This window comes from Sebastes umbrosus, chromosome 22, assembly GCF_015220745.1.
Source record: "Sebastes umbrosus isolate fSebUmb1 chromosome 22, fSebUmb1.pri, whole genome shotgun sequence".
Lineage (NCBI taxonomy): Eukaryota > Metazoa > Chordata > Actinopteri > Perciformes > Sebastidae > Sebastes > Sebastes umbrosus.
The window spans coordinates 7,929,287-7,940,893 of NC_051290.1; the positions used below are offsets into that span (position 1 = coordinate 7,929,287).

Sequence of the window (11,607 nt, forward strand, 5' to 3'; positions counted from 1 at the left end):
TTACAGTAACCCCAGGTCTGTCCTCATAGGTGAGCTCCCCACTGAGCCATCTGGGCCTCAGTAATAATCCTTGTTCTGTACCGACCGGCTCACTGGCGCCTCCTACAGGCCGACTGACTCATAGCAGACAGCTACAGACAAAGACATCCATCATGATTTAATACACATTTTAAGTTATTCCAATGCTGCTTTAGATTGTCCAAACTAGAACAGAATCAGAGGACATTTCAGTGGTGAGAATTACATGAAAATAAATGGTTTAACTGCCCTATATTCTACTTATACCCTCCCCTCTCTGCTGGCAAGCTCTCCAGCTCACACACATACACGCACCAACTAGCCTATACAGTAGAGAGCCCGCTGGCATTTATTGACTTTTCAGTGTGTCTCTGTCTCGCTCGTTCTCATAGTGGCTCTCCTGTTCTTCTCTCTCTCTTTCTCTCTCTGTAGCTAACAGGCTTTGGGGTTCTCGGTGCTAAAGACAGAGGAGTCTGACAGCCCAGATATTCTCAGTGTTGGAGTGAGGCCCTCTCTGTGCTGCAGTGGAGGGCTTCACAGACACAGCTAGTCTGGTGAGTAGGAGCTCTCTAATTCACTTTAATGACAGACATTGTGATTTATGTATATGATATACAGTACGTACTTGTAACAGGAGAGACTTCAGATAACAGGTCTAAAGCACACTGGAGCACACGGATTTAAGGCTTATTCAAAGACTAACATTTCGACGCCAACTGCGTCTTCATCAGAGTCAAACAGATCTGAGACTCATATCCTCTTAAATAACCTCCCCTCGTTGGGAATTGATTCAGCGTAGACTGGAAAAATGGGGAGGGAACAATAAGCTGCATGCAGGCAGGTTAAACAATCATACATCATGTCATGATAAAGTGAAAAAGTAATTACATTTCTGAGTCTCAGCTACAGCCTATCATTTTGAGGAACTAGTAGTTGTAGTGCAATAGATTCGTCGAATCATGGTGTTTGTTGCATAATGAGAAGTCTGTCATTTGACCACAAATCTACCATGGAAGCCATAATACTGACAACTTATTGGTACTTTATAACAGTAACGTGGAGTGATTATATATTCTATTCGTAAAGATATTTAATGATAAGCTTCAGGTCATTACACATTTAATTTTAGCATGTAACTTTTCCTTATACTGTTGGTCCACATTGGGTTTTCTGTATGAAAGCACGTGAGTAAACTAAATGACGGTATTGCTTTCATCTACAGGCTGGATGCATCACGCAGTAGAGCAGTTTGGCGGGCGTGGCACACGGGATTCCTTCCCTTTGGACGGACTCAACCGGGGACCATGGACTCCCGTGGGCGGCCGCGCCTGGCAGCCATCTGCCAGGTCTGTGTCCATGACAACGCATAACACACAAACCTTTACGCACCCCTTTTGTTTACTTTAATCCATCCAGCTTTAACCTGTAATTAAGTTTTTACGGCAGAACTGAAGTAAAAGCTCAAATGTACTTAACAGCCTGGGTGTAAAAGCTGCTAGGAAAGGTCATCTGACTCTACTGCGCCTCTGTTACTCAACAGGTGTTCGCCTGGAATGAACCAACACCAGCTCCTTTCCCATCTACCTCCTGGTCCTATGGGCGGACTGAACCATCCCAGTAAATTCTTTAATAATGGGTAAGTCATTCACAAAATCATCAGTGAAAGAACTACATTTAGAAAGCAGAAGGTAATTCATTTACAGAAAATGACATGATGAAGCAAGTGTGTGGTGTAATTTAGATCTGTTTGTTGTAATGTTGTGTAACCCTCTTGTTTTTTTTTTGGCTGACCAGGCCCATGCGAGGAGGCGAGAAGCTTGAGCTCTCACAGCCCATGTTACCAGGTCTGCAGAGGGAGCAGCAGAGACCTCCTCCTCATCATCTTCACCATCCACCTCCCCACAGAGCATGGGAGCAACTAGGTCAGCTGTATGAATCCCACCTCCCTCCTCAAGGAAACCATGTTGTCCCGCTGCCCAATGAGCACTCGCTTCGTCTCCATAATGGAGGCTACGCAGCTAGCGGCGGCCCTCCCCCAAACCCCCATCTTCCCCCCAGCAGGCCAAATCAACTGCTGAAGGTGAGTGACAATACCACAGCTGATATCATGTTGGATTTATGCACCGACTGCTTTTCAGAGATGAAAGAATGACACGGTTGCGTTGTCTTTACGGTCTGCTTTAGTTCGGGGGTCCTCAGGAGCAGCATGGTCCCCGGGGTCCACCACTGCTGGGAGAGGAGATGTGGGCTCAGGTGCATCAGGTAGGAGCTCTCTAATTGGCTATCATCATGTTTCATCATCCATATAGACGTACCACAATCTCTGTTCTGGCTGTCATTTCTGCTGCAACCAGACAGATGAAAGACGATTCAAAGCCATCGTCACTGAGCTTTGGTTTAATATTTTAGTTTCTGAACTGACACCGCAATAGTTGCACTAGTTGTCTTCATCTATAACGACACTGATCCTTTCATTTTTCTGTTCACAGCAGAGGGGCTACCCAGGGAAGATGCTTGGGGGTCAGCTGAAGAGACCAGGCCCTCCATTGGGAGAGCACTCTGTTATCCAGCACACTCCTCCTCCATCCATGCACCCGTCCTCCCGCCCAACTCCAGAGGACTGTCCCAGCCCCAGCAAGAGGAAAAAGAGTTCAGATCAGGTAACTACATTTGTTCCTGTTATAAAACAGCCACACGGAGGAGACATTTAGATCCTCAATTCTAGATTTTATCGCAAATTTAGTTTGTTGTTGGTCAGACCTTTGAGGGGTAAATATTGTTATGTCCCACTCCCTGTGCAGGTATCCCATCCCGGGCTGCAGCGTTTCCCTGGCCAGCCTTTGCTATCTCAGCACCAGTCATCAGTCCACCACCTCCCTCCAAAAGCTGCCTTCTGGAACCCCCTACACAAGAACAACAGCACTCCTTGGCAGCCACAGACGCCTGACCGCAAGAACCCACAATCGCAAGAGTTCCAGCTCCGAACAGTAAGAAAACATCCCTTCATTAGATATATGGTACTTGGAGCCGGGGGTTAATATTTTACTATCGACCGCAGTCAATAGGAAGACCTTTATTGGATTGAGTGGTGCCATAAACATGTATTGATTCTATTAGCTGTCTGAACCTGACAGAGGGTTGTAAATAACACCGTGCCCAAAATTGATTTCCTTTTCTCTCGCTAAGTGCAGCAGTGATCAGATCTTTTGTTAGTTTTATATTAGTTTAATCATCTTGTGTTGTTCCGTCTGTCTTGTATAATCAGGAAACCAACAAACAAGGAATGGGTAGCTACGCCCAAAAGTCCTCTCCTGCCTCTTCCACCCCTGCAAACCTCTCCCCTCCAACAAACACCTCCCCGGGAAGCTACAACCAGGGATGTCCTCCTCAGCTCCAGAAAGACGCATTCCAACCTCAGGCTGTAAACCAGCAGTCCCCTCACTCCTCCTACTCCAGCCCCAGCTCCAAACTGGGACTAGCTCCACCCTGCCAGGCCATGGAGCCTCGTGGTCCTCACGGTCCTCACAACCAGAGAAGCCCTCTCATTGGGGGCCAAGGTGGCAGCCAAGCTACCTCTCGCACGGCATCTACCCCAACCAGGGGAGACAGAGATCAACACCTACACGCCCAGTCGTCACCAGCAAACCCTCCTGCAACCAGCAACAGCAGCAGCAGTGTGCCTTACAGCCACTTCCAGCCTCATCCAGGGCTGGGGCACAAGGGTCCCCATCCTCCTCCTCCTCCTCCACCTCCTCCTGCCAGCAGCACCTCAGTACCTCAGCATCTGCAAAGTGGGCCCCAGGAGGCCTGGAGATACCAGAGCAGGCCCAGCAGTCACTCCCTAGTGAGTATTAGTCATTCATGCTGTAGCTCATTTGCACCAGTGTATTCTTCTGCTGTTTGATTTGACAATTCATCTGTTATCCCAGCTGCAGTTGTTAAGAGAGTGATCATTATTTAATGTATTCATTGAAAATGGTTCTGTATGTGTCTCTCCAGGAGTCGGGCATCTACAGGCCTCCAGGACTGCTACCTCAGCGCCAGCAGAGCCACAATCAGGTCGTGGATAGTCGGGTCCCAGGTCCTTCCCAGCATCACCATCATGTCATCCCTCCTCTGCCCCCAACCAACTCCACCCGAACACCCGTCATCACCGCCAATCTGCCCATATCCCAGGCGTCTTGCTCCATCAGCGGTTATAGCAGCAGCAGCAGGAGCTCTAGTGGTGTAACCATGGCTGGCGTCTCCACGGTGACCACATCACCCCCTGCTGGTTGCTCTGTGAACAATGGCAGTTGGCAGAGAGGAAGAGAGCCCCAAATCTCCACCCGTGGCGTCCCTAGCGCCACCTCTCAGCTGGACGCTCTGCTGCAGCCAGGATGTCAGAGAGGCCAAACTGCCAACCAGCTTCACCAGCAGGGGCTGCCCAGATCACAACAACATGGACCCACCAAGTCCCGGCCCATGAAGGAGAAGACGTCGTACTACGCTCAGGCTGAACTGGAGCAAACTCCTGCATTTTCTTCGTCATCTTCTTTGTTCTCCTCAGGGCACCAGAGAGCAGGGGACAGTGTGATTACAAGTAGAGTTTCAAATCCTCTTCCTAGCTCTCCTGCTACATACCGCTCAGCTCCACGCTCCGCTGTCAATGCCGCACCTCAGCCATCCAATCCAGCCCTCTCCTCCAGACTGGGTCATCAGTCACAATTTGCCTCGCCACAGGCGTACTCTCAGCCCCAGATTCGTCCACCAGCTCCGACTCCCGTCCCTCAGTCCATCGAAGAGGCTCTAGACAAGCTCGACGCAGAGCTAGAGGGTCACATGCAAGCTGAGGAAAAGAGGAAGAGGGACCGAGAGGAGCAAGAGAGAAGAATCAGAGAAGAGGAGAGGCGGAAGAAAGAATGGGAGATGAGACAAAAGCGGGATGAGGAGAGGAAGAGGAAAGAGCTGGAGAAGAAGGAGGAGGAGAGGAAGAAGAGAGAACTGGATAGACAGGAGGAGGAGAGGAGGAGGAGAGAATGGGAGAGGCAGGAGCAGGAGAGGAAGAGGAGGCAAGAAGAGGAGAGGAGGAGGAGAGAAGCAGAGCGCCTGGAGGAGGAGAGGAAAAGGAGAGAATGGGAGAGGCAGGAGGAGGAGAGGAAAAAGAGAGAATGGGAGAAGAAGGAGCGGGAAAGGAAGAGGAGAGAGTGGGAGAGGCAAGAGGAGGAGAAGAAGAGGAGAGAAGCAGAGAGGCAGGAGCAGGAGAGGAAGAAGAGAGAACTGGAGAGGCTGGAGGAAGAAAAGAAAAAACAAAGAGAGTTGGAGAGGAAAGAGGAGGAGAAGAAGAGAATGGAGCGGAAGAGGGAGGAGGAGCTGCGCTGTAAAAAAGGCAAAGAGCAGACTGCTATTGAAAATCTGGAGAGACTGCTCTCCTGCAACACTTCCCAAACACCTCCACCTCCTCGCCTCTCTTCTATTACTGCAGGTCCATCGCCTCCCAGCTCCCAGGCTTCACCCCCTTACCCCTGGCTGAGCCGTGGTGGCGTACTCCCCTGTCCACCAGGCCAGACCCCCACCACCACTACCCCAGTAGAAAGGCTGCGACCGCCCCCTCTAACACCTCAGACCGAGTATGCCAGGGAAAAGCAGAGGCAGAGGGAGATGTGGAGCAACAACGGCGGAACGACATTCAGTCCCTCATCAACACACAATACCTCAGGGATGAACCAGTCGGTGTACCCGAACAAGCCCCCGGCAATGCAAGCCGCACCCAACCAATCCAAAGACGCAGCCAGGGAGAGAGACGGCGGCCAACTCTCCCTCCCTACCTTGGCACTAAGAGAGCCCCCAAAACTGTATCAGGCTTTTCCCAGAGACAGCCTTCCGCCACCGCCTTTGTCCTCCAGCTCCATGAGGGGAATCCTCAACAAGCCGGGGTCAAGGAGCGGTTTGGAAAACGCCAGCAGCTGTGGCGCCGACTCTGCCCAGTTCGAGGAAGAGCCCTCTGAGTTGTCCACGCTGCTCCCTGATGGTCTGGCTAACATCATGGCCATGCTGGATGAATCTATCAAAAAGGAAGAGGAGATGTACAACAGTGAAAAGACCGGGTCCACGGGTCTTCTTGACAACTTCGCTCCTAATGTCCCGCCCATCAAGAGCTACCTTTGTGCCCCAGACCTCATTCCAGCAATGAAGCATCAGCCCAACCAGGAAGACTTTGGATCCAATCCGCACTCGAGCCCTCCCGTGCTCAGTCGCCAAGGCTCTCTGGCGTCCCCTTGCAGCCGAACGTCTTCTCTCAACGAGGAGGACGAGGACTACCTTAAACCTTCTCCAAATGTCCCTCAGAACCCTAAACGCTCGATGGATGTGGGAGTGGGGAACACCAATTACCGCCACAGTGACCTGGCTAAACTTTACGGCCTCCCCGAGCAGACTAAAAGCGAGGCCGACGAGGAGGACGATGACGAGGACTCTGAGACGCCGTCTTGTTCTCCGCCACCCCAAAGACCCCACCTCCACCAAACAGGTGTAAACAACATGTTCAAGTTAGAGACAGTCCTAGAGAACCAGAAGTACGCTTACCGTGGTGGGCCTTTTGGGAGACCCCCTCCATCAGCTCTGCTGGGGGTCAAATATTCCTCTTCTCTGTCACTGGGCCCGGATATCTGCCGCCAGCAGCAAGGCAGCTCTCCCACGTCAGATTCAACCAATCCACCATTCAGTCCAGCTGTCCCACCTCTAAAGTCCTCCCCTCTTCCTCTGCTAGAAGACAAGAAACCTAAAATAGAAGACGCTGATGTCTGGAGAGATGATGGAGAGACAACAGAGGACAGAATAATCAAAAAGGAGAGCACTGTAAAACCCATTAAGGTGATCAAGGAGGAGCGGCTGTTGACGACCATCTCTGAGTCTTCTCTAGCAGAGTTGGGCAAAAGCTGCGAGGTCATGCTCAGTCGACAGTCACTCCCTAACAAGAACTCCCTCGATAAACCCGTCAAAGTGAAAGACAGACACAAAACTGAGAAAGTAAAGGAACACAGAGAGAAAGACCGGCACAGGGATAGAGACAGAGACAGAGATAGAGAGAGGGAGAAAGATAAGAAGAGGAAGCACGGTCACAGCCACAGCCACAGCCACAGCAGCAGCAGCAGGAAGCACGAAGACAGGAAAGACAAGAAGAAGCACAGAGAAAAGAGAGAGGAGATGGCCTTCTCCTCTTCTTCATCATCATCATCTTCTTCCACTCACTCCGGCTCCGGCCACAAGCGGCACAAGGACGGCAAGAGCCGCAAGGATGGCAAGAGCCACAAGGAGAAGAAGGATCGCAGAATTCTCGGTGACCTCAACCTCCAGAGCAAGGAGGGGTCCGACAAGAGCTGGAGTCATTACGACAAAGATAAAACGAAACGCAAAGAAGCCTCCGGCGCCGGCTCCGCCAGCGAAGGGGAGCATGCAGAGTGGACATCGAGAAGTTCTGGAGAAAGATCTTCTGAGGACAAAAAGGACTCTGAATCAGGTTCTTCACTGGGTTCAACGGACTTCTTGAAACTGAAGGCGCTGTCAGACGGGCCCCCCAAAGAGCTGAAGATTCGCCTGATCAAAGTGGAGAGCGGGGACAGGGAGACATTCATTGCCTCGGAGGTGGAGGAGAAGAGGATCCCACTGGAGGAAATCACCATTAAGAACAGCGCCAGTGAAATCATCAGGTCCTGCAAGTAAGTACACTGTGGAGGAAGATTTCTAAAAAAAAAAATACATACATTTCACTAGGCCTTTTATGCAACAGGTTAGAGTAGTAGATCTGTGTTGAGCAAAGAAAAATGACAGAAACCTGTGTTTTGTATCTTCATGTTTGCATCAACGTGTTCTCTTGTATCTGTTGTAGGGGCGCCAGAGTGAAAGGGAAGTACAGAGAATCGTACTTGCTCCCAGCCTTCTCTGTCAAGCCCATCATGACCTCAGACGAACCCATTCCCAGAGAGAAACTCAACCCTCCTACACCCAGCATCTATGTACGTCACCATGTCCACTACATTTCACACACACACTGTGTACCAGCTTTCTTTATCTTTTATTTGATACACATGGGAAATCAACATTTTTATCCATTATTATACATGGTAAAAAGAACAAATAGTCAAATATAAATAATTATAAATCAATCAACAAAGGAAAAGTGTGAAGGCACTTCAATGTTTAATCAGACAGCACACAATAATACACTCTTTAAAGCAACAGAAGATAAAGTCAGTTTAAAATGTTGTGTTCACTATAGACAGTTATTTAGATACAATATGCCTTAACATGCCTGTGCTGCCCTCTTGTGGTGATTTGCTGTGCATTGAAGTCAACTGTGCTGAAGTAGTTTTCGTTACGGTGTATTGACGTGATGTTTCTTCTCTGTAGTTGGAGAGTAAGAGGGATGCCTTCTCCCCCGTGCTGCTGCAGTTCTGTACAGACCCCAAGAATCCTGTAACTGTCATCAGAGGCCTGGCTGGATCTCTACGACTCAGTGAGTGACTGTTAATGCTTTACATTTATTTTAGGGCTGTCAATCGATTATTAATCGCAAATGAATCACACATGTGTGTATGTGCCTAATGTTTCCTCTCGTTGTTTTTAGACCTGGGGCTCTTTTCTACTAAGTCACTGGTGGAAGCCAATGCAGAGCAGGCGGTAGAGGTGAGGACTCAGGTACAGCAGCCTGCTGATGAGAACTGGGACCCCAGCGGGACGGGCCAGACGTGGCCCTGCGAGAGCAGCCGCTCCCACACCACCATCGCCAAGTATGCCCAGTACCAGGCCTCCAGCTTCCAAGAGAGTCTGCAGGTAAATATATGTTCTACTACTGCTGCCACCATTTACAGTTCTCCTACCACTATTTCTGCATTTATGTACACTATTATTCACAGTTAAATGGTTTTATATGTTAGAGGAAGGACTTCTATGTTGCTGATAAAGATGTTGTGATCTGTGTCCTCAGGAGGAGAAAGGCAGCGATGATGAGGATGATGAAGATGAGAAGGAGAAGAAGCCATCAAGCAGTTCTGATACTCCAAGCAAGGAGAGCTCTAAAGAAAGTAGCAGGTAAGGGCATTGTTAAAAGAGGGCAGTTTCTTAATAGTGTTTTGCAATTTGTATTAATAGTGAATAGTAATAATGCTTTCCATTTCCTCAGTGCTGAGCAGAAACAAGTGGGGAAGATAATCAAGTTTGGCACCAACATTGACCTCTCAGATCCCAAGAGGTGAGCGACTTCAACATATTACACTCATACAATAGTGATTTGTGTAGCTAAATATGGTGGTCAACATTACATAATATTTGAAAGCCACTAAATAGTTGCATTGCCCTCTAGTGGTCAAGTGTCAATACAGAAATACAAATACATTACTAAAGATGAAAGTTGACGTCTCTACTCAGGTGGAAGTCCCAGCTTCAGGAGTTGCAGAAGCTGCCAGCGTTTATGCGCGTAGCATCCAGTGGAAACATGCTGACCCATGTCGGACACACCATCCTGGGCATGAACACTGTCCAGCTCTACATGAAGGTTCCTGGGAGCCGAACGCCAGGTAAACTACTCTTTTATGCCTGTTATGGGTGGAAGACACCTTTAGTTAAAACAAAATGAAACACACGTTACCATCTGAATTAAGATCTGTTAGTTCTTAATAAAAAAAAAATGAAATAGCGTTTTATATAACAGAGGATATTCTGTCATTAATCAACAGGTCACCAGGAGAACAATAACTTTTGCTCGGTGAACATCAACATCGGCCCTGGAGACTGTGAGTGGTTCTCTGTCCATGAGAACTACTGGCAGGCCATCAGTGACTTCTGTGAAAAGTGAGTAGACGGAGACAAATCTGAGAATGCAAGCTGATATTGTTCAGTTTGTATTTACTGACTTATTTTAGGAATTTGGATAATTTAAGATGCTTAGTAGTCCTACACAGTTCTAACAGCGCTTTCCTCTTAGGCACGGAGTGGACTACCTGACCGGGTCCTGGTGGCCGGTGTTGGAGGACCTCTACAAAGCCAACATCCCAGTGTACCGCTTCATCCAGCGACCTGGAGACTTGGTGTGGATCAACGCTGGAACTGTTCACTGGGTTCAGGCCGTTGGCTGGTGCAACAACATCGCATGGAATGTCGGACCTCTAAATGGTAAGGAGTACAGATGTTAATAATGAAATTCTAAATCAGCATCCCTAGTAAGCGATGCTCCGTCTAGTGACCAAACACAGATTACTTCAACAATGTAAAGACTATTTTGTGAGACAGTGTTCAACATTGTTTCATGTGTATCTGCAGCTTACCAGTACCAGCTGGCCCTGGAGAGGTTCGAGTGGAACGAAGTGAAGAAGGTCAAATCCATCGTCCCCATGATTCACGTATCCTGGAACGTGGCCCGCACTGTCAAGATCACCGACCCAGACACCTTCAAGTTGGTCAAGTGAGTACAGATGAACAAATTTATTGTTTAGTTACACCTAGCTCAAACTAATGAACAGCCCTGAAATCAATCTTCATGAAGGTTATAATGTTAAAGGGATCTCTCGGCACTACTCCACAATCAATATGAACATTATATCCTTGATGAAAGTAGGATTTATTGCAGGGCTGTTCTTTAGATTATTATACATACACAAAGCTGTTCAAAGAAAATATATTTAAACAGATTTGCACATTCGATGGCAACTTTATATTAATGTTGGTTTCTTTATCTTTCTGCCAGACACTGCCTGCTACAGTCCATGAAGCACATGCAGATCCTGCGGGACCAACTGGTGGCTAACGGCAAGAAGCTTTCCTATCAGAGTCGGGTCAAAGATGAGCCAGCCTACTACTGCAACGAGTGTGATGTGAGTAGCCATCAGTCACTCTAACCATGAAACTCTATCTCTCTCTTTCACAGACACTCAGTTGCCAGTTTATTAGGTACAGATAGTTACAATTAAGTGCAACAATCGCGTTACATCAATCAAACTCAATCCTGTAACACTCTATAACAGCAGTTACAATGACCCAGTTTCACCACCACAATGTCCATGAAGACATCTCTAACCATTCCTGCAGAATGAGCAACTTCCCCATTGTCCAGCCATATGCTTACTGTGCTCTAAATAAGGTTGGGCTGGTGTAAAAAATTTCAAACCAGTTTGATATTAAGCCACAACACCAGACCGGTATACCGAATTTAACCACTAGGTGTCGCGCGTTAGCACGGTGTACCATTCTTAGTGCAAGCTGACGACACGCAGTTTGATAATCAAGCCATAGATTTACAGTAGGAGTATTTGCACAATTCCTTTCTTCAACTACCTTGAATGTTTCCTAACTTGTTCTCTCCTCTCTTACAGTTGGAGGTGTTCAACTTGTTGTTTGTGACAAGTGAGAGCAACAGCAGGAAGACATATGTGGTTCACTGTGAGGACTGCGCACGTCAGCGTAGCCCCAACCTGACCAACGTAGTGGTGCTGGAGCAGTACCGCATAGAGGAGCTCATGAACACATATGACTCCTTCAACCTGGTAAGCAGACACGTACCTCCATTCAATATTGCTGATTGTCCTGCTGTCTTTCCAATAGTTGCCATTCAGCTCC

At 48.3% G+C, this 11,607-nt stretch overlaps 1 protein-coding gene and 1 long non-coding RNA gene across 5 annotated transcripts in view; one reads left to right on the forward strand and one right to left on the reverse strand.

Annotated features, from left to right (window-relative positions):
* kdm6ba (lysine (K)-specific demethylase 6B, a) overlaps positions 1-11,607 on the forward strand; it is a 104,992-nt gene that overhangs the window by 91,627 nt on the left and 1,758 nt on the right. For all 4 annotated transcript variants that reach the window (XM_037759681.1, XM_037759682.1, XM_037759683.1 and 1 more), the window contains 20 exons: positions 451-572; positions 1,241-1,364; positions 1,559-1,654; positions 1,813-2,098; positions 2,203-2,280; positions 2,508-2,678; positions 2,820-3,005; positions 3,284-3,862; positions 4,018-7,715; positions 7,886-8,012; positions 8,407-8,512; positions 8,624-8,829; positions 8,984-9,087; positions 9,179-9,247; positions 9,424-9,572; positions 9,732-9,846; positions 9,980-10,167; positions 10,315-10,456; positions 10,739-10,865; positions 11,364-11,534. In XM_037759681.1, coding sequence (XP_037615609.1) covers positions 1,246-1,364; positions 1,559-1,654; positions 1,813-2,098; positions 2,203-2,280; positions 2,508-2,678; positions 2,820-3,005; positions 3,284-3,862; positions 4,018-7,715; positions 7,886-8,012; positions 8,407-8,512; positions 8,624-8,829; positions 8,984-9,087; positions 9,179-9,247; positions 9,424-9,572; positions 9,732-9,846; positions 9,980-10,167; positions 10,315-10,456; positions 10,739-10,865; positions 11,364-11,534 — 6,717 coding nt within the window. In that variant the 5' untranslated portion in view covers positions 451-572; positions 1,241-1,245. The remainder of the gene's footprint in view (positions 1-450; positions 573-1,240; positions 1,365-1,558; positions 1,655-1,812; positions 2,099-2,202; positions 2,281-2,507; positions 2,679-2,819; positions 3,006-3,283; positions 3,863-4,017; positions 7,716-7,885; positions 8,013-8,406; positions 8,513-8,623; positions 8,830-8,983; positions 9,088-9,178; positions 9,248-9,423; positions 9,573-9,731; positions 9,847-9,979; positions 10,168-10,314; positions 10,457-10,738; positions 10,866-11,363; positions 11,535-11,607) is intronic.
* On the reverse strand, positions 9,277-10,441 carry LOC119482232. Its single transcript, XR_005205371.1, has 3 exons — positions 10,320-10,441; positions 9,996-10,160; positions 9,277-9,837 (listed from the first exon to the last, which is right to left on the reverse strand). It is a non-coding gene; the product is annotated as an uncharacterized LOC119482232 (long non-coding RNA).